Source organism: Notolepis coatsorum, assembly GCF_963971535.1.
Source record: "Notolepis coatsorum genome assembly, chromosome: 5".
In the NCBI taxonomy this organism is placed as follows: Eukaryota; Metazoa; Chordata; class Actinopteri; order Aulopiformes; family Paralepididae; genus Notolepis; species Notolepis coatsorum.
This window is the reverse complement of record NC_140169.1, coordinates 129,151,429-129,178,481: the sequence shown is the minus strand read 5'-3', so window position 1 is coordinate 129,178,481 and position 27,053 is coordinate 129,151,429. Positions and strand designations below refer to the sequence as shown.

Below are 27,053 nucleotides of genomic sequence, written 5' to 3'. Positions count from 1 at the left end.
ATAACAGTTGAACACAGAGTATAATAGGCTATATTTGATGTGTCAGTGTCACGGGACTCACGGATAGGGTAATAATTACACAGTCGTGTTTTATCACTCTTATCAAAGCGAAAATCCAGATGTGCATTAATGCCAGATGTTAACATGAAAATTCCGCAAACCTATTATAGACCATCGTCGACCAATTTGCTTTTGGTTGTGTTATTAGTAGTATTGTATTGCTGTTGTTATTATTGTTGTTGTTAATATTGTTGTTGGCCTAACCATCCGCATCCGGAATTGTAAAGTGGTTAGAACATGCTGTAGGCTATGGAGCAGCGGGCTATTGCCTAATCAATGAGTCCATAATCTGACACACTCATTGTTATCACTGATTTACTTGCCAGTGTGAAATTGTATGCAGTTTGGATGGAAGTGGTTGTTTGACTGTCTCCCCCCTGTCCCCAACAGATGCAGTGACACCAGCCGACAGCGAGAACTATACGGTTACAACTGTGGGTCATCTTTACATCGGAGTAAAGGCAGAATCAACTGGCTCACCAGGCTGGCTTGTGGGATCTTACAACAAGAGCTTTCAAAGAGCTTTATAGGATCCAACATTTGTGTTGCTTTTGGTCATTCACTTCTACTACATCAAAGATGTCTGGAGAAGAGAGTTAATGGAACTCTCAGAATTTCAATTGCGCTGTATGGTGATGATGACTGCCTATAATTCACACACAGGCCGAGAGGAATCGACGTACTTTTGAGTCCAGCCATTATGCCATTTTGATGAGGAAACTTCAGAGCTGCCTCTCTGAATAACCGTCCGTTTGATGTTGATCAACTTCACCCCTTTCGCCTGCCAAGACGTCGTAAGTCAGCCAATGTCTGCCTGCAACAGTTCCCCTCCTCCACCCTCACCTAGGCTGTTCCCCCTCTCTCAGCATCCAGCCCCTCCGACCCCATCACCGTCACCGAGCCCCCCGGCCACGCTCTACAACCGGCTGTCCAACGGGAGCCAGAATGCCCCGAGTCTCACCGACTCCCGGGGCTCTATCCACGGGCTCTCCTTTCTCCTCCAGATTGGACTCACCAGGGAGACCGTCAACCTGGACCCGAGCGACCTCTCCCTCTCCGCGGTCAAAGAGCTTGTTTGTTCGATCGTGGATCAAAAGGTAATGCGTTTGGCGACTTGCCAGCTCTTCACCACCGGTGTCATAGAAATCCTGCGTGTTCTGCTTGCGTCACCACTGGGGGCAATGTCCCGATTTCCACGTGCGAATGTTGTGTGATTGGAACAAGCCTTGGTGTCATTCTTCATAATTAGACCAACCATTAGGCCTGGCTCTATCTAGTTACGTAATGCCTCAAACTAATTCTGATTTGCAAGTGATTGATTGATTGATTGATTGATTGATTGATTGAACACTTTATTTATTAACAGATTGCAGAATGGGTACAATACAGTACAGCTCAATACACACAATTGTTAAGGGGATGCAGACCAGAGAAAGACTTTCGTCTTGTTTACATCAGGGTCCCCCATTTTAAATTCATCAGGACATATATGACATACATGACATACAGATAGACAGTACTGCTACATCTATACATTTATGACATACCAGATATGCAAATACATTACTGTTTGTGATACAAAAATAGTCCAGAAAGGAGAGTATCATTTGACGTAAAAACTGTACATTGGAGGAGGGTGGGTGGGGTTGGGGGGGGGGGGGGGGGGGGGGGGGGTTGGGTAGGGGGGGAACAACTGTACAAGCAAAACTGTACATTGGAATATTGACAACAACCATACTAGGTAATTTACTGTACATTGGAGGGGGTTGGGTTAGGACATTTACAGGGGCCAGTTTTTCGAATTCTCCCGTAGGTGTTCTTTGAGAGTGGTTTTGAAAGTGGGTAGTGATTCACATTCCTTTACAGCTTTAGGTAGGGCGTTCCACATTGATGTGGCATAATTGCAAAACGTGTTTAGTCCCTTGTTTGAGCCGAATCTGGGTTTAACATGATTTGTGGAGCTCCCTCTGGTGTTGTGATCGTGGTATTCACTGACCTTTGGGAAGTATTTTGACATGTACATGGGTACCTTGGTCGTGTAGTGTATCTTGTAGACCAGGCCCATTGCAAGTTGCTGTACTCTGTCGTCTACTCTAAGCCATCCTAGGTTGTCAAAGTGGGCAGGGGTGAGGTGGGTTCTGGGGGTAAGGTCAAGCAGTAGTCTGACCAGTTTGTTTTGAGATGTTTGTAATTTTGTTTTTAGCGCCTTTGAGGTGCTTTGGTACCATGAGGTGCAAGCATAGTCGTAGTACCCTTGAATGAGTGCTCCTGCCAGAGTCTTCAGGGTATTCTTGTTTACCAGAGAGGAGATCCGGTACAAGAATCGAGTTCGTTGGTTGACCTTTTTTATTACATTGGATGCCATTTTGTCACAGGAAAGATTAGCCTCTAGGATGGAACCCAGGTAGGTAATTTCATCTTTCCTTGTGACAATATTGTCACCCACTGTAACTGAGAAGCCGTCGGTCTTGCTGAGTTTGTTATTTGAACCGAAGAGAATGGACTCTGTTTTGCCCATGTGTAATGATAGTTTGTTATCAGCGAGCCATATGCAGATTTTGCCTAGTTCCGAGCTGAGCGTTTTTTCAACCTGTAACTTGTTCTTGTCAGAGACCAGCAGGGCTGAGTCGTCCGCAAACAGGAACAAGTTGCAGTCACAAGCTGACGACATGACATTTGCATAAATTAGGAACAGTAGCGGTCCTAGTGGTGCAAGTGGTAATAATGGAAATAGACATTTATCCTAAACAGAGAGTTGTTTAAAAAGTAAGAGTGAGAAGAGCACAAATTCTGAAAAACGGATGAAAGGCTACATTCCGTATGTTAGTTGTGGTTTGAACTAGGGGTGGGACGATACATCGATCCAGATCGATACATCGATGTAATTATCAACAATCGAATCGGATCGATGCAATGTAATAAGATCGATTCATATCGATACTCTTATTTTGAAAATCCTGTGGCGAGTCTCATATCCGCCCCCAAGAACAACAGCAGTAGCTCCGTGTGTGTAGACGTTACAGCATAGCATTCTCCCTTTCTGTGTGTGTGTGTGTGCGCGCGTCTTTGGAAAGACCAGATGAGGTCAGAGGAGTTTGATGTTTAAATGTTATTTAAACATAAACAATATAATACATAATAAATGTAGGCCTATACATGATCATGCAACATCAACAAATTGTTGTAGGAACGGTTTGGGAGAGGGAGGGGTTTTAGGTTGAGTTTTGAGTTCCAAAAAATGGAGCTTAAAGTTTAAAGCTCAATATATCAAAACGTGGCACTTTACAGTGAACAGGAGGTCTATTTGTATTAAAAACAATAGATTGATTTTCCTTTAAATGTCTTGAAGAGCTCAAAAATACAAATGTCAAATGATATTTTCGTTACCTTTTTTTAGTTGATCTAAATGTTACTGATTGTGTTAAATGGGCATATGATATCATCTCATATCGATTGCAGGCACCTGAATCTAATCTAATCGTATTGTATCGTGAGAGACTTTGTGATATCGGCAAATATCGTATCGTTGTCCAAAGAATCGATATTGTATCGTATCATGATGAAACTGGTGATTCCCACCCCTAGTTTGAACACATTTGCATGATCTCCTGTTTTGATTCCTGCAGCACTGAACGTGCCACCTAGTGTTTTGCACATTCCACAGTTGTATAGTTTAGATTGGGGGTGGAACCTTCTGTTTCACTCTCCCCTACTTTGCAACAATCTAAACTAGTTTTGCCTCTTTATAGGGCATGGAAACAAAGTAAACAAAATGTCACCATAACGTATTTCCAGTTCAACTGAAGGGACACAAACTGATTGCATGACACTATAGTGTACAGTATTTCATATCATAATGTAGAGGTTATCGGAAGGGATAGCAAATGAATTCCTCTGCTTTCTAGGCGTGTTTTATAATGTATAGAAGTGTCTTTGGAACTAGATCTTGATGTGGGGAGAGCAGCAGCAGCTCTGTAATAACAAAATCAGACCAAGCGTTTCCATGTCCATTAGGAACAGTTTATTGACCATATCACTGTTTACACCATTCTCTGTGTTTAGAAGTACAATAGTGAATAATGTTACATGGATATATATAGGGTAAATTAAATTACATATACAATAGGGGCATTTTAAATTAGATTGTTTCTGGCACGGCTCTTGGAAGACAGAGAGAGATACTAATTCTAACAGGGGCAGAGCTAAGAAGTTATTTAGAAAGGTAAAAAGACCCCCATTGTAGACACATTCTATTATGAAAATGAAACCTAAAGGGACCCTGTTTTGCCGCCTCAGGGAATGGGCCCCTGGGTGATGCCTTTAACCCCCTTGGCTGCATTGAGATTTGTGCTCAAACCCACTTTCACTTGTTTTTACTGGCTGGGGTACAATTGACTATTGATTGAGACAGACAATGTACTGTCAATTGTACTTTGTCTGCACCGTTGGCCATATTGACACGATGGCCATTTTGCTCTTATGTCATGTTAAGGTTGGGATTCCTTTCCACCCTGTTCCCCACCTTGGCTCCAACCTGAGCATGACATAAGAGCAAAATGGCCGCAGAGGGGATGTGGGCAATTGTACCACATCGGCTGCTTTCACTTCCTCTTGAGTTTCAACATTTGTGTTTTTTGTGTCTATTAAGCACATGGTCATGATAAAAGCTACCTCATACTGTATTCATGGTTACAGAGCTGTTCCTGATGTAATACATTTCATATCATGTTCTATTTGAGTCAGAAGTGCAGTCAATATATATATATATATATATATATATAAGGATGATACTACTTCTAATGAGAGGGAGGTGTTGTGTGGCCTCCTACCACCTCTGCCTCCCAGTGTGGGTGTGTGGGCGCTTCAGGCCCCTGTGTGCGGTGTAATGTGTTTGGTCTTGTAGGAGGGGAACAGTCCCTGGGGTGTCCAGGAATCCAGCAGGGAAGTTCCCCTCCCCTGTAGGTCACCATGTTGTCCCGGGACGCCTAGGCTGCCTGGCTCCATGACCCACACCCTACCCCACCCCAATACCCACCCCACCCTGGCATACAGCAGGCCTCTTCTTCTTACCCTGTGGCCACATTCATTCATTCATTCATTCATTCATTCATTCATTCATTCATTCATTCATTCATTTATTCATTCACAAATGGTTTGAATTGGTCCTCCTCCACCTACAGCAGCTTTTAATACATCATGAAAAGCCAGGCGCAGGTTGGAGTTAATTACATTGAAATTAAGAAACCAGGGGGTATTTAATGTAGTTAACCCTTTCACTACCACACTACCAAAGGTTTAACCCTTTCACTGCGACAATACATAAGGTTAACCCTTTCACGTGACAAAGGGTTAACACTTTCACAACCACACTACAGAAGGTTAACCCTTTCACTACCACACTACAGACGGTTAACCGTCTGTAGTGTGGTAGTGAAAGGGTTAACCTTCTGTAGTGTGGTAGTGAGAGGGTTAATGTAGTTAATGTACTCCATGGCTTCTTATGTGAACTAGCTCTGGGGGTGTCGTTTAGTTTGGGGGTTACCAATTGGGGTTAATGTCTGGTTTGGGGTCATCTTGAGAATACAAATCGAGCGGGCGGCTAGGTGGCGCAGTGGGCAAGGCACTCGCCACCAACGCAGGAGATGCTGGGTTCGAGCCCAGCTCTCGGCGTTGCTACCAGCTTGGCTGGTTGTTCATACTAATACAATTGGCAGTATTAGGGGGTGGGAAGCTGGTGGGTGGGGATTGGATGTTGTGGACAGCGACTCCTACAGGTCGGTTGGTGCGCCTGCGCAGTAGAATCAGGATGCGACGAGGGCGGCGTGTCCCTCCCACGCAGACCCTCGCCGCTGAGAGATCGCGCTGTGCAGGTGAAAAGAGGCGACGGCTGCCTCCTCGAGTACCGGAGGGGACACGTGATGCAAGGCTTCGTCCACATTGCAGCCGGCTTGTGGGAGGCATGGCCTAACAACGTTCGAGACAGGGGAGGGTAGAATTGGACGATACGAAATTGGGGACGGGAGAAAAATTGGGAGAAAAAGTAGATAAAAAAAAAAGAGAATACAAATCGAGGAACTCCTCATCCATCAAGAACAAAGCACTTTAGCGACGAGTTCTCTTCAGCTAACAAGACTGGATGACTTTTTTCTGTGGTTGTGTTTGTAAACTGGGCTTAAACCACTTGAGTCTGAGTGAGATTCAGAAACGAGGGTAGAAATAAAATACTCTGTCGGTCCGCTTTCCACGTCAGCCATTTCAATGCGGCATGAATGTGGCTTGTAAAGGTCGAGAGCACGATTTTAACCTTTAATGTTGATTTTTATTCATGGGTCACATTATGTCGTCTTAGTAACACGGCTTGAGACAGCTAAGGAGTTGGCTTGCAGATTGCAGATACATTCATACTAGCCACTTGGCATTAATAATGGAATATCTATTGCAAATTGCAACTACTGAATCGTACAGAGGTAAGCAGTCTCCAATGACAAATACTTCAGAATAGTGGAATTGTATTGCCTCAATTTGCTTAATTTGACCTTGTTTCACCTTAAGCCTTGTTAAAGTTAGAGGTTCTATGTAGGATTGCAAGTAACTGTCTAACTGCATATATAACTGTTTCCACTAGAGGGCGCTCTAGGCGGAGCCACTCATGATACCACCAGGTGGCGAGTATTTAAAGAGATGTCTCCTCCCCCTCTACCTCTTTCCCACCTGCCTCTCAGTGAGAGGAGAACTCTTGTACTGCTGTTTACCATGTGAATAATAATAAACCACGCCAAAGGCTAAAGATAGAAACCATGCCTCTTGACCACATTATTGTCGCCCCATAGCCAGATTCTGTCAACAAGCCTAGTTTCAGGCCAGGATTATTAATTGAACAACTTGTTGATGTCTTAATGTGAAACACAATACCCAATCAGAAGTTTCCTTACATGTATTGTGTAGTTAATACATCATTGGCTTCTATAACCACTTATAGACCATAGATCTGACACGTTGTCATGGCTTGACATCAATCCTGCGTCAAGGTAACTGAAATACTGGTCCCTACAGTGTTAGCCCACCCTCCCCCACCCCTGTGGAACTGTGCTGTGTTTGTGGAGTTAGTGTTTCCTGCTCCAAAGTGCCACAGGCTAACAATTAGTTTCAGCCAGTGCACTGGACAAGACTGGAACGCCACTGGTCCCTTTGTTGGAGGCAGCTACGTCAACGTGTTCATTCACTCAAGGAGCCATAACTCCACAGCATCAGTCAGACAAGTGGAAGTTTTCTCACAATGTAGACATTAGGATCTTTTACTCTGCGGTTTTACTACATGCATATACCCTCAGAAGGTCTTCTGGCGTGATAAAGAATGTAGAAGTGGCATAGAGTGATGGATATTTTTTATTACAATCAGGCTACATTGAATTACTTGTAGATTCAGAATATAATATAATATTCTCTCTGTTGAAAGTTTGACAAACTGGACCATTTCAGCAACTTTAGGGCGAGTGTTTGACAAATAAGTGATCCAAATTTCATATTCAGGTACTACACAATGTGTCTGAGTACGAAAAATTCTATTATATGATATAACATCTCCTGCTGGGGCTTTAAGTTTATCTCAGTCGATGTTCATTTTACCAGCTGTGATATGTAGCTACTGTATGTAACATACTGCAGCGTTACATTACAGCTGTGGACCAGCAAGCCCCCATGAGTTCATCAGTAGTCAACCACACACTGTTATCTGTTATATCACTCACACAATGTGCAGAAAGTCCCTTTTAATACAAATACAAACTATGGTGGTGCGACCAACATGATGTGTTCTGTGTCATGTTTTAAAGAAGTAGCTTTGCTTGTACAATAATCATCGATACCAAAAGTTTTAACCAAAGCCAAAATGCCACCGGTGATGAGAGATTCCTTATTCATGAACTAATGACACATGTGTGTCAAGTTGTCAACTAAAAACATCTAAATTGCTCTATCAAAGTGAAATGTTTCTTTGGTTGCTTTGATTTCTTGGGAGACCTTTGGGCGTAACATCCTTGGGTCATGTTTAATGGATAAAATGTGACTGAAGGATTGAGGAGTCCCTATGAAATATCAGGCTATTTAGAAAATGTTTATTTCATCTGACGACGGTGGGCTCTCTACTTTGTAACCTAAATTAATAGAGATATTGATGAGAAAGGACATCTTAACGATCAGTATAGGCATGGTCTGGTTCTTATTATAGGTCTAATAATTGCAATGCTGTAAGCAAACTGTTTTTGGAAATGTCCATGCATTTCTCAACACAGGCCTGGTTATAAGAAAACGCACTGAAAGGAAATCAAATGTTATGAATGACCATTTGGTCTTACGCTTCCTGTCATTGTCGTTGATATAATTTGAATTCCCCTCTTTCCACAAATACTTATTTTTTTTATATTTTTTTTATTATTGCAAAACAAAAATTATTAAAAGTCAGTACTCAACACATAATGCATAATGAAATTAACAGTCAAGGTGGTTAAAATTACATGCAAGTACAGAAACAAGACAAAAAAAAGTCTATAATAACATTTTAGCCGTATACAGTGTATATCCAGCGAAATTAACAATTATATAAATGTTATATAGGACATACCCCTAATACCTATTTTCTAAAACCCTACACACATATGCTCTAGCTCGAACCCCCCCCTCCCGGACCCCTCCTTGGATAGTACCTCCATTATCCAAATACTTATAACAAATAAGCTTTTCTGAGTTAAGTTAACACAAACCTGATTTCATCGTCATTCAGTCAATTGGATTAATTCAGTTTGCACCACTTTGAGTTTCCTTAGTCATAAAACTTGCGTGCCCCTTATGCATCATTGTTCGAAGTTAGAACAATGATTTTTCGGGCGAAAGAGCTGGAACCACGAGACACTAATAACGCAATCTCTTTATGCATGGTTAGCACAGTCCTGCCCCTAGGACTCCAACACCTGCTGCCAACCAGAATTGATTTCCAGATTCCCATGCTCTGTGCACAATCAAACCATCCCTGCCAGGCCGGAGTGATAATGTTACCCAGAGATTTGGTGTAGAGAGAAAAGAGGAGAGGTCCAAGGACCGAGCCCTGGGGTACACCCATCTGTAGGGGGCAGGGGGTCGATAGGGTGCCTCTCCATGATACTTGATAGGAGTGGTCATCGAGGTAGGATGGCAATGATAGCCATGCCAGCTCAGAACCCACAACTCTCATTCCTGCGAGGGATGCGAGGAGGATCTGATGGTTGACTGTGTTGAAGGGGCGACAGTGGCTCGGGGGGTAGAGCAGTCGCCTGGCAATCCGGAGGTTCCCGCTTCGATTCCCGCTCCTCCCGGGCAGCGTGTCGATGTGTCCTTGAGCAAGACACTTAACCCCTAATTGCTCCCGATGAGCGGGTTGGCACCTTGCATGGTTGCCTCCGCCGTCGGTGTGAGTGAATGTGTGAGTGAATGGGTAAAATGTGAGTAACAAATTGTAAAGCGCTTTGGATAAAAGCGCTATATAAAAAATCAGCCATTTACCATTTACCATTGAAGGCTGGTGACATGTCCAGGACAAGCAGGACAGAGGAGAAGCCTTTTGCTCTCGCTAAGTGATGAGCCTCTGTGATTGCTATGAGGGCCGTCTCTGTGAAGTGACCAGTCTTGAAGCCTGACTGATTTGGGAAGGTCGAGCGGTGTGACTCTGGCCTGTTTTAGAGAGGTGGGAACCACCCCAGAGTTGAGGGATGAGTTAATGGTTGCATTTAGGAATGGGAGGACTTCACCAGTGTCAGAACATATGGGTCAGTAAGGGGAGAGAAAGATGACAAAGTAAAAGACGAGGCTCCTGTTTCAGCCCTTGGAGTGGGTGGGGGTTGGGAGAAGCAGCTTTGGATGTTCTCTACCTTTTTCTCTCAAAGAAGGTGGCAGGAAGTCCTCCGCAGGGAGAGAGGAGGAAAGAGGTCAGGGAAGAATTATTTTCCAGAGTATGCTAAATTCGCCATCAGAATCCGGGTTTTTCGCTTTCCCTCTGGAAACGGGTTCCCGGAGAAGAAGTGCTGACCTCTCTTCCTCTTTGTCCTCTAAATCGTGAATCCTGGCTCCACAGTTCGTTGGCCACCAGGAACACACACATTACTTCAGCATAGGTCAACCCCTACTTCTGGCCGCAAAGGAGGGTTACTCTCTCTCCCCCTCGGAGACTGAGTGCGCTCGACTTCCGCCCAGATGGCAAAGGAGCACAGTGCTCAACCTCAGCGCCAGCTAAGGGCACGCTCTCCCAGTGTATCCATGCCAATCTTCCTGGCATTGTTATTGTTCCAATCTCATCACCTCACCTACTCTCTCGTTCTCATCGCAAACCTAAATAAACATTCAAAGCGATAGCCTAGTGTCGTGTGTTTTGGTGTCAACTCAAACTCCTGAAGTCCTCTATCGTGAAGTACACTGATGAATACAAGACCAACAGGGAACAAGGAAGGAAGAGCATCAAGATTAGCTGGTGTCCAATTATTGTCCTTTGTGATATTATCAGTGTGGAATCTATTCATGTGAAACCCAATTTGTCACCAAAAGCTCAGAAAACCAATGGAATATCACATTTTGACACATTGCTTTATTTGTAATACGAGCAATAAGCAAGGCTGTCAATGATATACAATATTCTGTGTAGCTGGCAATGATTAACCCATTTAACTGTTGTGACATTTGGAATGCATGTGTTAATAGAGGAACTCACATCTACATAACCGCAAGCCCACCTTGGGTTAGAAACCATTATTTGATAGGCCATACCCACAAAACCAAAATCTAGATTTCGAAACAATACTTACTCAATTACTCAATCATATTTTTATTTTGTCATTTTGCCTCTGTTGTTATTGTTGACAAAGATAAAAAATGTAAACAATCAATTCACAGCTTCAGTATGCATTTAAAATTCATGTTCAAATACAAATTCTGTCACATATTTTCATGCATGTACTTTTGGTAAAAACTGCCTTAAAATAATATGGAGGAAATATGAAAAAAGGCTTCAGGATTAGTCTTGCATCACTGTCATCACTATGGATAACAAATATTGGCACTGACATACCAGTGGTTTTATGGTTTCGATTGACAGCACATCACTCTGCTCGTCTCACGTGACCTTTGGGTAATGTTTTGCTTTACCTACTTAGCTCAAATGGTTCACATTCTGCCCCTGAGCCTGGCCGTGATTTGACCTGTGTGTCCAATGCTTTGCCAATACAGATTCTACACTGTGCGCGGTCTTTGTTTCGCCAGAATAGTGTGTCAGAATGCAGAACGCTCCACTGTTATGGATGCTGAGTCATAACAAAGAGCCTGTTGTCTGAACTCTTGTCCTTTTTGAAATAATATTATTTAAAATAATTGCGTTTAATACACAACGCACCAGATGCTCTGCTGCCCTTATCGTACACTTAGAGAGAGGGAGATGCTGCTTATCATACGGTAATGTGGGCGCATATGGCCCTGGTTGGCCAGCTTCAAAGAGCGATGCTCTTATCTGCCCGCTGCTGGAGCGTTCACGTGTGTGACCACTCTTCATACAGTACGATCAGCCCATTTAGGATGACGGATATTCCTTTTTATGAAGTCAGGCTTAGCATATGATCCTTTCAACCTAGTATCTTAAACATTTTAAATATTTTTTATAAACTGCTTAACACTGCATTATTTCCGGCGTTGGCTGCCTGGTGTGATCACAGTGCATGCGCATCATGCACCCAACGCCGGAAATAAAGCCGTTTTGAGCAGTTTATAAAAATATTTAAAATGTTTATTAGCAACGCCGAGCTTTCAAACCATCCCGTATCTCTGTCCGAAACCCTCGTGCAACTGTGAGTACCTTTGAGATGTCTCTGTGATACTTGTATAACGAACGGTTCGGCCAGAACCAGTCCTTCAGGGTAAATCTAGGTTGGTTTCCTATTGAGGAGCAAGTGACTGTGGATTCACTCAGTGCATCACAGTCACGAAAGGGGCTACCAAGCTCACGGACATAGCTATGCTGGAGCTCTCATGCTGATCACCAGCGGCCCGCCTCCCCACACGGAGACAAACTGAGTACTTAGTACCTGCAGTGGAAAAGGAACGAAGTACCAGGTACCTAAAGCGAGTAGGGTAGAGTCGAGTAGGTACCATGCAGTGGAAAAGGGCCATAAATACTGTAGATACACAAATGTTCTAGAATGTTTGGTTATGACATCATATGGTGACATCACCAGTGTTCTAGAATGTTTGATTATGACATCATACTGTGACATCACAAATGTTCTATTATGACAAATAAGACGGTTCAATGACTTTATTAAAATGGGGGACCCTGATGTAAACAAGACAAAAGTCTTTCTCTGGTCTGCATCCCCTTAACAATTGTGTGTATTGAGCTGTACTGTACTGTAGGCCTGTAGCTGTTCCGCAACCGTTGCTATTTCCGGGGTAGGCCTGATTTGCCCCGACAGGCACGTGACCCGCCGCGGCCACGCCCCGCGGCAGCCCCAGCAGCAAGCGCGCTACTGCTGGAGTTCGCTTCGCCTTTCACATCGCTGCCGTTGGCGAAAGCAGGATGAGAGGCGAGAGCGTAGATTTAGCTGTGTATCATTTAATCATTTAACATTTGAAAGGCATACATTGTTGTCATACATAAGTACAGAATACTTTTATCCAAAATGCTTCTTACTGTTACACTGTTAGAGACTGTGCTAGACAAATGAATGACTAATTCGGTCAGAAATAACGTAACTAATAACGTTAGTAAGCACTGCTTATATGCTTATTATGTCTGCGGGGTACAGTAAACGTTTCTCCCGGTACATTCTGAAGAGCACACCGCTGTATGTTGGAGAACCAGCAGTCTTCCGAAGTTCCGCTCCTCCTCACTCGAGTGAGACTAAAGCCGTGCACAGCTCAGCCCTGTGAGACGCGAGCAGGAAGGAGCTGGGAGTCCTTCCAATTGGAATATGTTGTTTCTTTACACATATGTTGGATTATGAATATGTCTTTATAGCTACAAATGAATGACTAAATCGGTCAGAAAGCAGTAACACAACAGTTGCAATGTTGTGTTACTGCTGTTCTCGGCATAAGCCCCAATAAGACCGTCACCAGAGCTCAGCGATGCCGCTCGCGTGAGCATATTCTCCCCGCTATTTTATTTCATACAACAATGTATGCCTTTCAAATGATAAATGATTGCATGACTGCCGACTGCGGCGCGACGCTGTACATATGTCTCTATACTATTTTATTTCATACAACAATGTATGCCTTTCAAATGTTAAATGATAAATGATTGCATGACTGCCGACTGCGGCGCGACGCTGTACATATGTCTCTATACTATTTTATTTCATACAACAATGTATGCCTTTCAAATGTTAAATGATAAATGATTGCATGACTGCCGACTGCGGCGCGATTATTATGACTGACGGCAGCGATGTGAAAGGCAAAGCGAACTCCAGCAGTAGCGCGCTTGCCGCGTCCTGAGGCTGCCGCGGGGCGTGGCTGCGGCGGGTCACGTGCCTGTCGGGGCCAATCAGGCCTACCCCGGAAATAGCAACGGTTGCGGAACAGCTACAGGCGTACTGTACCCATTCTGCAATCTGTTAATTAAAGTTAATTAAACTATCTTCCATTAGTTGGATGTATGGCCTCTGCAAGGTTGTGTGCAGCCATTTGTTTTTGTAACATCTGCTACATCTGTCCCACGTGTTCTTTGCAGCTCAGTTGTTAGTTCTGCCCCTCTTGACTGTGACAAAAAGGTTTTGAACAAACTTAATGTCATAGCTTGTATTTGATGATATTCTTCTTTGTTATTTACTTGAATGGTTTGATCATTGATTGATGGAGTAATATGGGGTTCTGATAAACTAAAATTATTTGTTAAAATAACATAAGCTAACATATATTTTTACATCTATGCAAATGCATATGCAATATGTATAACTTGAATAAGTAATAAATACAGAAACAACATGTTTAACAATATGTAAATGAGTAGCTACATTTATTTTACATTACATTAACATTTATACGGTCTTTGGCCCTTTGAGGGCAACCATAATGCTGATGTGGCCCTCTGTGAAAATGAGTTTGACACCCCTGCCGTACACACTCTCATCACGGTAGGCAATGTAGAGGAAAAAGTCCTCTTCGTGGTGCTCCTGATACAACAGTCCCATGGTGGCTGAGGTGGGTGGAATGACGTTGTTTACAAAGAAGAAGAGCGCGTCCTCCGCTCTTAAGTGGATCATTTTCCGAATGAGGAAGTAAAACTGGCCCACTGTCAGGTCAGAGGGGACAAGATATTTCTTCTTGTCCAGATCTCCTATTGTGGCTTTGGGGGCTTTCTCCACAATTATAGGGACGCTATCCGGATACTTCTTCCTTATTTTCTCGCCTTCGGACCATCTTTCCTCAAAGGGGTGCTCCTCTTTGTACTGGAACTTCATTGTTAGAGAAATGACAGAGCCAGCTAGTCGGTCACTCTGAGAGAGGTATTATACGACCGGGATTCCTCAAGGAGCAATTGGATTCAGTAACACAGCAGGACAAAAACAAACGTTACTGGCTGCATAATATGAGGGCCGACGTTCCACTCTACTGGTTAAAGTTGCTTACTCGTGTGAGTAGTACGTTCGTTAAAGAAAGATAATGTCCACAGCCGCTCCAGTGTAAAACAAAGATATCCAAATGGTTTATTTCTCTTCCACAGTGAAGTCTTTCTTTACAGAAGTGGTCCTGAAGCTACTTTCCTAAATATTCACGTCACTACTACAAGATAAGAAAACTGTATTTTCCCAGTCTCCAAAATCACCGCCGACTCGACACATGAAAATTCCTCCACACTGGAAAGCCGTAAATCAACTTGCCGGCTCTTTCCACAGCAAAACGGTAGGCTTGGCACCTTGGTTGAGAAATGCAGGCTTCAGTCTATGTTGTTTAGTCTATCTGTTCAGTCCTGTTCAGTCCTGTTTCAAGATGCACACTGCTGCTCTTCTTCTTCTTCTTATTTGAATTTCCGAAATGTTCTAGAATGTTTGGTTATGACATCATACTGTGACATCACAAATGTCCTAGAACAGAGGTTGGCAATAGGCGGCCCGCGGGCCGAAATTGGCCCGCCAGCAATAATATCTGGCCCTTCAGAATATATGAAAAAAAAATATATATATATATTATTATTTTTTTTATATCAGACCAACTAGGATAGGCTATATGTTAGCTATAATGTCCAAATAGAGAAACTACCACCACCTAAAGAATGCAAGGTTGAATGCATGGATAATGTTTTATCCATGTTGAGAGTGAATAACAGGTAGGCAGCGAGGTGCAATGTAGTGCTTGCTCAACATGAAAAAAGTCGGTGGACAGCGCCTGGTGCTGAAATAGCAAACAAGCAGTGTGGTGTGAAATTAAAACACCAGTTCAGTAAGTCATTCAAACTTTATCTTTACTTATATATGACTGATGGCACCACACATGTGAACAGTAACAATGCAATTAAACTGAAGTCAAATCAGAGCAAAAAAAGCTGAATCTGCTTCAAGATGCGCTACATTAGGTATATAAGGAATTACAATGAGACATTTATTAACTAAATAAAAAATACTATTACGCTTTTAACCCTCTAAAGCCGGGCGCAACAGTAGACATGTTTTGTAAAACATTAAATATCTTTGGATTTGTTTGTGATAAAGACTTGCTTTATTGTATTGGAATCGATTGTCATCTAAAAATGTAGTGCATCTCTCAGAATGCGTGGATGTAAAGCATAGAATCTTGAAATATCTAGATTGTTTGTTTTCTCTGGACTGCATCTAATCCGCTGTATCTATCCATTTATCATATATCTATGTCTGTCACTATAGCCAATGGAAATGCTAGAAATGGTCACATGGACTGGGAGAACCAATGGAACATTCCTATTGTTTCTCAATAGTCCAGTGCGCTCCACAGAAAGGGCCGTCAGATAGACACATTGGTTGTGCGTAATGTAAGATAGGCCGATAAGAGAGAGGCGCTTGTCTCTGGTTTTATAATAAAATGGCAAACAGACAAAGGTATAATGTTCAGTGCAAATGTGTATGTCGTTTACAGTTTATTAGGCCACCTATGCAGCTCGTTTATTTTGTCCATTATCTGCCTCTGCCACAAATGTATGTCTTAGTTATAAGGTGGTCTGTCACAGAGTTAAAATGTTTTCACTATCAATATAGTAAATTAGCCATTGTTTTTGTTGCCGACCCCCCATACAATGGCTTGGAAGAAATTTGGCCCTCGGCCAAACTTAATTGAAGACCCCTGGGATACATGATAATGTGTGATGCTATAATTAGAAATTTGTTAACCCGGGACCACTACCTACGATCATTAATTGCAGCATGGACCTCAACAGGTGTTATTTTCTTAAAAGAGAAGGAGCTGTTACAGGGCTGAATATTGTTAAGAGCAATATAAGGATCATGCATTGTGGGAGAAGAGACAGAAGAAAAGTGTTGATTGAATGCATCCGCGACTAAATTAGGATTGTGTCAAATAATATTGTTGACTCTTATTTGGTTAGAGGATATATTTTTATCCGAACCAGTTAAATCTTTTATTTTCTTCCAAAAGTTTTTGGGATTTTTAAAATCACGAGTAAGAGACTCTCTATAATAATTGGCTTCTGCATTTCTGGTCATGGTTTTGGACACGTTTCTCAACTGCCTGTACTTTTCCCAGTCAGCAGGATCCTTGTACTTAAGAGGATGGTGCCCAAGCTTTGTCTCTCTGCCTGAAAATACCTATAATTTCAGAAGTAATCCAGGGAAGATGCCTTCCTTTGACTTTTATATTTTTATAAGGAGCATGCTTGTCAATAGTTTTAGTAAACTCAGAGAGAAAGAAGTCCCAAGCACAGTGGACATTTGGTATTAGTTGGTACCTATGCAGTTGATAGAAATCACGTCATTGATAAATTGGCCAATGTTTATCTTTTTATATTGCCTGGTTTTAATCAGTTTGGGTGGTGATTTAGGATGTTTTTTTTAATAATTTTTTTTAGCATTTTTACAGCTTTTATTGGCCGCGCAGGACCGACAGAGGAGAGGGGGCGAACGGGAGGAGAGGTGGGGAGGACATGCGACAAATAACAACGGGAGCTGGGATCGAACCCGGGTCGGCCGCGTAGGTGCCCGAGGCACTATGGTATGCGCCACGAGGGCGCCCGTGATTTAGGATGTTTAATTTTCCAAATACAGTACACAAGTGAGTGGTCACTGAAACAATCAGACATTACTTCTGATTTTAAAATTCTATGAGAGACCAGTATCCAGTCAATTAGATATTGAGATGTTGGTGTGACACGAGTGGGCTCATTAATTAGCTGGCTTAAATTCAAATGACCAAATATGCTTTTTTGTTTGTTAGATAATTTATCAGTCCAATTTTTATTAAAGTCTCCCAGAATAATAAGTTCATTTTTATTACTTATAGAGTTTATGGTAGAGGCTATACAATTAAAGGATTCAGCAGGTGAAGAAGGAGGTCTGTAAATATTTCCTATAGTAATATACTTGTTTTCATGCAGAGTTACCTTTACAAAGATACTCTCAAAGTGAGACGGCTCAACAACAGGTGTAATTAGTTCGGAAGCCAGAGTGGATGACCGCCTCCCTTTGTTCCCCTGTCAGCTCTATATAAGACATAATTTGTGAGTTTAATTTCATTATTAGATATTATATTAGAGAGCAAGGTTTCAGACAAGGTTATAATATTTGGTTTATATAGTTCAACCCATGCACGAAGTAGAGAGATTTTGTTACGAAGGCTTCTGATAGTGTGGTAGTGAATGGGTTAACCTTCTGTAGTGTGGTAGTGAAAGGGTTAAGGCTGGTTTTGAAGCCAGCAAGGGAGTCTGAGGCCCTGATGGATCCTGGCAGCTGATTCCACAGGCGTGACCCCAGTGTGAAAAAAGCACGGTGCCCCATGGTTGACAGCCTGGTGCGTGGGATGGCAAGGAGGTTTTGGCTGCAGCAATGGCTCCTCATGCTTGCCTGTTGCCTTTGTTGACAAATTTGACCAATTTAGAAAAAAATGACAAATATGACTAACTTGACAAAGACATTGTGCTAAGCTAGGCTAACGTGCAGCCAGATAGCTTTCTACTGAACGCACAGAGAGGAAACTGGTATCTATCTACTTGTATCTCTCTCTGGAGAAGACGATAAGCTAATTTCCCAAAATGTTGGCGTGTTCTTTTTAACAGACATTGATTTAAATGGAGATCTTCAGGATTGGCACTTTAAAATCACCAATAAACATACATGGTCCAGACAGCAATGAAAGTGATGGGGGCGAGGGAGCATCCCTCCTTCCAAATAATCTTTGACATGGCTGTCGCGGAACGGGCTAGGAATTAGGAACGTTATCGCAGACCCATCCCATGTCCTGCATTCAGAATAAGGACTGCTCTCATTAGACACTACAGCATTCCAATTAAATACAGGAAAACAGACCCGAAAAGGTATAAAAACGCTATCAGTGAATCTCTTAAACGGCACAAGCATCTGTCTGTTACTGCACTATAATTGTGCTTTTTTTATGTGGCAGCCTTTTATGTCCAAGAGCAGACTTCCCAAGGGACAATGTAATCTTGAATCTTGAATATGCTTAGTCATGAAAATGCTTCTCCAGTACCTCCTCACAAGGGCCTCTGATGTTGCACAGGGGAAGACATCGGGCCTAATAGGAGGTGGAAAAATCTGCTGAAATTGCCAGGAAGTTTCTTATGATTTAATAGTTTAAGCTCCACTCTGTGTGGGAAGTATATGCTTGCTCTCCCCTGAGCTGATCATGATTATCTGGAAGTGCAGTTGCATGTCATGACAGATGTTTGGCTATGTTGCCTTCCCTCTTGGATGACATATAGCCCACAGGAGTGGCTCAATTAACATTAGTATGCTTCCATATCTCCAACAGTGCAGTGTTGTCACGTGAAACCACCAATGAATATTACCACAAACTTGAAAAATACCATTATGTCGTCATCGCCCTCCAGTTTAGGAAAAAAAAGGCATCTCCAGGTGCTGTGAGCAATATCGGCATTTTGGTTTCCTGTCAAACTAGGCAGATCAAATATGAATTAAGATCCGGCAATTGCATATCCTATATCTCAGAAACATACTGTCAGAACCGTTTAGGTGGAAAAAGAGAGCGTTTATGAGCAAGCCGCCATTTCTTTCCTGCACGCCCCACTCTGTGGAGTTCTTTCTCCTGATTGGATAAAGTGGGAATGGGATACAAGAACATTTATTTTTTGATTACTGCAGAGTTGTGAGACTAGGAGACCCATGTTACTGACCAAACCCTCTATATCAGTGATGGCTGTTGAAATGTAGAGCTACTTAACACTTATTTGAACAAAAGCCACACTTACCTGTACATCATCTTTTAAGAAGAGTTAAAAGTAGGGATGTCCGATATTATCGGCCTACCGATATTATCGGCCGATATCGGCATTAAAATGTGATATCGGAAAATATCGGTATCTGTTTACATTTTTTTTTTAACATTTTTATAACCTTTATTTACCCAGGCAAGCAAGTAAGAACAAATTCTTATTTTATATATTGTCAAAAGTATGCATAATGTTGTGTTAATTCCACAACAAGAGATATGTACCGGTAATGTTAATGACCTGAAATTATAAAAATTTTGGGGAGGGGGGGGGGGGGGGGGGGGACCCTGCATATATCGGTATCGGTTGATATCGGTATTGGAAATTAAGAGTTGGACAATATCGGTATATCGGTATCGAGCATCCCTAGTTAAAAGTAAAACAGCACCTCTCCGCCATGAGTGAGGAATGGCCACACCAGCCTCCTCCTACCATAGCTCCTTTCATCTCTCCCAAAGGTCCTTGTTGGATATCACTTAGGGTGCTGGTGGTTACCATGGTAACAAAGGCCATGGATCAGGTAGAGCAGTGAATGACATTATCCAGGTGGAGAGAGAGTCAGCTGCCACAGCTGTCCAGCAGCCCACCTACCTACCAACCAGGAAACAGACCCTTCACAACATTAGCACCTCCCTGACATTCTCTGTGATTCACAACAACATACATCTACCTCTGTCTGTCTGTCTGTCTGTCTGTCTGTCTGTCTGTCTGTCTGTCTGTCTGTCTGTCTGTCTGTCTGTCTGTCTGTCTGTCTGTCTGTCTGTCTGTCTGTCTGTCTGTCTGTTCTGTCTGTCTCTCTTTCTTTTCTCTGTCGGTCTGTCTGTCTGTCTGTTCTGTCTGTTCTGTCTGTCTGTCTGTCTGTCTGTCTCTCTTTCTTTTCTCTGTCTCTGTCTGTCTGTCTCTCTTTCTTTTCTCTGTCTGTCTGTCTGTCTGTCTCTCTCTGTCGTGTCTGTTTGTCTCTGTCTTGTTTTGAGATGCTTGTTTTTCCCGGCTGCTTAACATTAACTCATTCTGCGCCCCAGCTTAATGCGCCAGAGGGCGCTAGTACGCCAGTGCTTTAATCAATGGGGGGACTGCGAGATTTGCGAGTGCTTAAAATATATCTTATATTATAGCTATGGGTCTAATACACCCGTCGATTGTCAGTGAGTTGCTTCCAGTCAACATGTACACAACGGATTGTTTTTTCATCTGTACATTTCCGTTTTATACCGTTTTGAATATGAATAGTTTTGGTGATTCTTAGTAATCCCAGGAAAAGACGCGATAATAGCCCTTTAGTGGAATACACTAAACATGTTGTCATTTTTCGCCTGATTATCGAATCTTCCTGAAATCAACGCTAGATTATCATTATTATCCTTCCTCATGCAAGAATGAAATGGCCCTCGTAGCGCGAGGGCTCACCCGCCACCTCCTCCCACTCAACGGCACACATACACACACACACACACACACACACACACACACACACACACACACACACACACACACACACACACACACACACACAGAGACAGCTTCGATCAGGGTAGAAAGAAATATCAGATCAACGCAAGATTTTATATATAGAGTCCTTACCTGGTATCTGATGTAATGCAAAAGAAATAATCCAATGATCTGATCGCCATTCCAAATACTGCTCGTGGAGGTCCGTCCCACATTACCGAGCGTTACACATGAACGGGGCGGGCAGGGTTACTGTTCCATGCCATCGTTGTACAGGCCTACCTCGCCTGAGTATTTAAACCCTGCCCGCACGGCTCGGATCGTCCCAGAAAAGAAACTACACCATTTCTAATGGAGTGCAATACCAGCTGGAAGGCGTAGGCGGCGGTATTTGCCCTTTTGCGAGCTCAGACCCATTCCCAATGATAACATCAGGCTGGATGGATGAAAATGAATGGATATAGCTAATAAAAATTAAAAAAAACTACTATACTCGTGATTGACGCTGAACGGTTGGCGAGTTAACCCGACTATACTTGTGACTGGCGTTGAATGAGTTAATAGATTTGTAAACAACAATACACAACAATCTATACAATCTATTCAATACAAGGTATATGTTTTTTACACAGTAAAAAACTGCAGATAAAATATAAAAATAAATTATTCTACAGTGTAAGTAGCAGCAGTGTGTGTGTGTAATAAGTGTGCTTGTGTAGTGTATAAGTCACTTTGTGTGTATACTCATGTGATAATTTAGAGTCTCCGTCGGTAGTCTGCACGGTGGAAGTAGCTGTTCTGTGTTCTCTTGGATGTGGACCTGAGCCTGCGGTACCGTTTGCCAGATGACATGAGCTCAAACCATTATTTTGTGGTTTGGGTGGCTGGAGTCTTTCAGGATCCTGTGTGCCTTGCTGACGCACCGATTGGTGAATATACTGTCTATGGTGGGTAGCTTGCATCTGCAGATCTTTTCACACTGCTCTCTCCAGTGATCTCTGGTGGTTGTTCCGGTTGGCGTTTCCAAACCATGCGGTGGTGCATCCTTCTTGGTGATGTGACCTCAGAGGGACTTGAAGCTGTCAACCCTCTCCACTGTTGATGTGAGTGGGGTCATGTTCTGCTCCTCCCTGCCTGTAGTCGATGATCAGCTCTTGTCAATGTTGAGAGGGAGGTTGCTACCCCGGCACCACTTTGCCAGGTTCTCAACCTCACTCCTGTAGGCTGACCCGTCGCCATTGGTGATCAGTCCTATCACCGCTGTGTTGTTCGCAAACTTGATCACCAAGTTGGAGCTGTGTGTGTACAGCGAGTAGAGGAGGGGGCTCAGGATGCAGCCCGGCTGGGGGGGCTCCTGTGTTGAGGATCAAGGGGTCAGCGAGGTTGGAGCGCATCCTCACCACCTGTCGCTGATCCAACAGGAAGTCCAGGATCCAGCTGCACAGTTCGGGGTTGAGGCCCAGGTCTCTGAGTTTGGAGTTTGGTGTCCAGTATGGAGGGGACTATGGTGTTGAAAGCTGAGATGAAGTCTATGAACAGCTTCCACACATAGGTGTTGGGTTTGTCCAGGTGCATGAGGGCGCTGTGGAGGGCAATATTTATTGCGTCGTCTGGATCTGGTTTGCCGGCAGGCAAATTGGTGGGGGTCTAGGGTGGGTGGTATCTCCTTGAGGACTTCTTCACACTCCTCTCAAGGCTCTTGCTCACTATGAGGACAACAAGTGACCTTGTTCTTCTTAAGCACCGGGATGATGGTGAACACGCCTGCTAGTGCTAGCTCTGCTGCGCATGCCCGGAGCACTTGGCCTGGAATTCCATCTGGACCGGCTGCTATTCTGATGTTGATGCGCAGGAACTCTCTGCACACTTCCGCCTCAGTGATGACTGTGGTGGGGGCGGGCATGGCGGGGCGGGCATGACAGGGCCATGGCGGGTGGGGGAGTTTTTTTTTACCTTGAACCTATCAGTTCTGTCTCTGTGTCAGCCTGTCTGTCTGTCTGTCTGTCTGTCTGTCTGTCTTGTCTGTCTGTCTGTCTGTCTGTCTGTCTGTCTGTCTGTCTGTCTGTCTGTCTGTCTGTCTGTCTGTCTGTCTGTCTGTCTGTCTCTTTTGGTCTCTGTCTGACCTGTTTATCTGAATCTTTGTCCATCTCTCCCTCTCTCTCTGTCTGTCTATTGCTCTCTTCAGTCTCTTCTGTCTATATCTCTCAGTGACTGGATCAGTCACTGCAAACTTGTGACCGGTACCTGATGGGCTAGTTTTCTAGTGAGCAACACCCCTGGGGGGGAAGAAAGACATCCAGGAGAGAGAAATGTCCTCATAACAGATATCAGATGCTCCCATTTAACTGTCAGGAGTTTTATACATTTGGAAGATTTAATCATAGTATAATCATATAACATTTCTGTGTGCTGTTAATTCAGATCCGGCCAGCTGTGTTTGAGAGAATACATTGTACACTGGGGTTAACGGGTTCCTGGGAATCCACCCAAACTATTTCCCGTTTCCCAAGAAATATAATAAAAAAATATAGTAAGAATCTTTTTTAGAAAATATTTTGAATTTCTTTTAATAGAAAATACTTTTATATTTGTTAAAACATACGCAACACAACTGGGTGCGTGTGGTGCCCGCTGAACACAACAACACACTCATGCATCCCCAAGAGTCCAGTGCGCAAACTGGGACAGTGGCGTGCTAAGGGAAATTACCCGTATGTTGATTTTATGCCTCGTCATCTTTGGGAGAAAGAAATCCCCTCATCACAATTTCAGGCAGGCAAAGTTTTACATCAATAGGCCTATAGGTGACAATCTTGATTTCACCCCTGAATTGTTTGAGCTGCGTCTGATCCTGTCCATAAATGACCGCGAAATGAATCAAAGGATTATGACATTTTTACGTGCCATCCAGGAATGCTGGGATTTGACAGTCGCTCGCATGAAGAAGGCGGCACCAAGTTTAATAGGCTATAATTATTCAAGTAACGTGACACTAGCTACATTCACCTGCGAAGAAATTATGCAACTTGTGTTCTCCCTTGTGAGAGCAACTTGATCACGCTGCTTTATTAGACATGCAGTTGAGAGGAATGACCGAGCTTTTCCCTCCTGTCATTTAAACTGCAGCCACATTTCTTCCATGTGCCACTCCCTAGTTCAACGCTCCTGAAAGTTATCCAACATCCTCTCCGAGTAGTTGCTTAGCAGGCAGTTATTTTTAACTGTGGTCAGTCCTTTTCCAAAACAAATCTACCCCGTATGGATTGGTTTTATGCCTCATAATATATGGGAGGGAGAAAATATATGATATAAATTGCAGACAAGCAAAAAATATGCTGTTTTGTATCAATATATATATTTTTTATATTTTTTAGGCTTACCAAGCTATAGCCTATATTCCGCGGTGCTTAGCTTCGCAGCTATAGGTAAGTTCAAGTTGCATCAAAGGTTATATAAAATGACTATAGGATAGAATAGCGGTTAATGATGAGCTTGGTTGAGGTGATCGACGAAGATGGCACACCAGACCACACAAACCTTACAGAATTAAGCCCAAAGGAACTGAATAGACTCAAAACTCTCTGTAAATCACTACTGAACCCTCTCATGCGTCAGGGAAAGCAGCGACTTTCAACATTAACCGCGACTTTCAACATTAACCACGATTTCCAACATTAACCGTGCTCGATAAACGGCAAGAAGAAAGATGAACATGTCTGTTACCAAACCGCACTGCCATATCGCCATTGCCCAGCATCAGGATAACGAAACACACATGGAAGAAACCCTCAAATAGGCACTACATTTTATTTGACACCTTTCAAAGATCAGGAGTGATTTTACAACCAGATCAGATACTCTACAGCTGAGAAATGCAAGCGAGCAGAGAAAAAGCTACAATTAAGTGACAGATAAAGGAGATTGGAGGAACAGCATAATTATTATGTTTGACCCATTCGACTTAGATTTTAGGAAATCTATTCTTGCCACCAGAGTGGACTTGCAGAGGATGCTGCTTTATTATGCTTTATTCAGAACACGTTTAATATTGAGGCAGGTGACAAGGCAGGCAAGATTCTAGCTAATAGACTAAAGCAAATAGAAAACAGAGTTTATTCCAGCAATCAGAGATGAAAATGTAAGACGTCAATGTGATGTAGAGACAATTAGTAATTAATTTAAACAGTATTATACAAAACTATACAGAACAGAGAGCAAAGGGCTGGGTGGCGCAGCGGACATTGCGCTCGTCAGCAACGCAAGAGACACCGGGTTCGAATCCGGCTGTCGGCGTTGCCTCCGGCTTGGGCCGGCCATCATACTAACTCAATTGGCAGAGTTAGCGGGTGGGAAGTCGAAGGGTGGTAGTCTGGTCGTTGTGAACAGCGACTCCTACAGGTCGGTTGGGGCGCCTGCACAGCAAAGTCAGGAAAAATGGCGGGGGCAGTGTGAGCTGGTTCGAGCCCAGCTCTCGGCGTTGCTACCAGCTTGGCTGGTCGTTCATACTAACACAATTGGCAGTGTTAGGGGTGGGAAAGCTGGTGGGTGGGGATCGGACGTTGTGGACAGCGACTCCTACAGGTTGGTTGGTGCGCCTGTACAGCAGAATCAGGAAGCAACGGGGGCAGCGTGAGCCTCCCACACGTTACTCCTCGCCACAGAGATCGCGCTGTACAGGTGAAAAGATGCGACGGCTGCCTCCTCGTGTACCGGAGGGGACACGTGATGCAAGGCTTCGTCCAGATTGCAGCCGACCAGTGGGAGGCATGGTCTGGCAACGTTCGAGACAGGGGAGGGGAGAATTTAAGGGAGATTGGCGAGGCGAAATTGTGATGGGAGAAAAATAGAAAATGAGGAGAAAAAGTGGATCAAATAAAAAGAAAAAGGAGGAGAAAAAATTGATTAAAAAAAAATAACAGAGAGCAAAGCTAGTTAAAGAGATGGATGAAATACAGAAACAGTTGTTGGATACACCCTTAACACAGTCCGATATTGAAACTGCAATTAAGAAAATGGCTTCTGGGAATATTCCAGGTAAGGATGGATTTGATGCAGATACAGTATTCGCTATTCTTCTATTGCTGTATGAAGAGATTGTGGAATGTGAATCTCTGCCACCCTCCATGTGCAAAGCCATCATATCCCATCAAATCAGGAAAAGACCAGACACAAATGGGGCTGGTGCTTACCAGTCCTTAAGCCTTTTGAATTGTGAAGGGAGAGTTCCATGCATAGTCCATATACTGTAGATCAAGTGGGTTTCCTCCCAGGCTGTCTCGCTTCGACAACATGGGGAGGCTCATTCATGTTTTACTGGGGCAAGACTCCCTTAGCGATCACTTGATGCAGAAAAGGCGTTCGATAGAATCGAATGGCATTATCTGTTTTATACTTTTAAAAGTTTTGTCTTTGGTCCAAGGTTTATTAGTTGGGTTATGGCCTTTTATTGTGCCCCACATTTAGTCATGTGTCAGGACTAAGGGCCTAATTATTAGTATTTTCCTCTTCAACGTGGAGTAAGGAGAGGATGCCCTGCCAGTCCCTTACTTTATCTGTGCGTTCCGTGCTAGAATGGATATACATGCCATAAACCTACACCAATAACTATATATTGAACATGTATGCGGAATGCGGATGGCATATTACTCACCCTTAGTAGACCAGTATCTTCCTTACCAGCAGTTCTCAAATTAATCAATACCATTGGAAGATTTTCAGGGTATAATATTAACCGGAATAAGAGTGAGGCAATACCTCTGAACACATATACTGTACATCTGAAATATGACCAATGTGTTTTTGACTGGTAGTTGAAATCAGGCCTTAAAAGCAAGTCACCACCACGGTTCGGGGCACCTAGAGACTAAGCCTTTACTAAGCCTAATAGCCTAGTAGCCTAGCAGCCTAATTCATCACTCCTGGGGTGTGTATGGAGTGCTTTTGTAACTGGCCTTTGACTATTTCCATTTACTGTCATACAACACTAAGAATAAGGAATAATAAGTTCAGTTAACATTAGTAAGTCATGCCCGCTGCATTTAAATTGAAAACCGAGTTGGACCTTTTATTTTGTCCAGGCGAG

General features: G+C 43.2%; 2 protein-coding genes across 2 annotated transcripts in view; one reads left to right on the top strand and one right to left on the bottom strand.

The window, feature by feature from the left end:
- LOC311228345 (serine/threonine-protein kinase D3-like) overlaps positions 1–27,053 on the top strand; it is a 72,368-nt gene that overhangs the window by 197 nt on the left and 45,118 nt on the right. Inside the window, exon 2 of the mRNA XM_084314254.1 lies at positions 451–1,157. Coding sequence (XP_084170380.1) covers positions 816–1,157 — 342 coding nt within the window. The 5' untranslated portion in view covers positions 451–815. The remainder of the gene's footprint in view (positions 1–450; positions 1,158–27,053) is intronic.
- LOC311229227 (gamma-aminobutyric acid receptor-associated protein-like) lies at positions 14,112–14,534 on the bottom strand (the record flags this gene model as incomplete). The annotated part of the gene is made up of 1 exon (XM_084315298.1): positions 14,112–14,534. The coding sequence occupies one exon, from the start codon at positions 14,532–14,534 to the stop codon at positions 14,112–14,114; it is 423 nt and encodes a 140-aa protein (XP_084171424.1).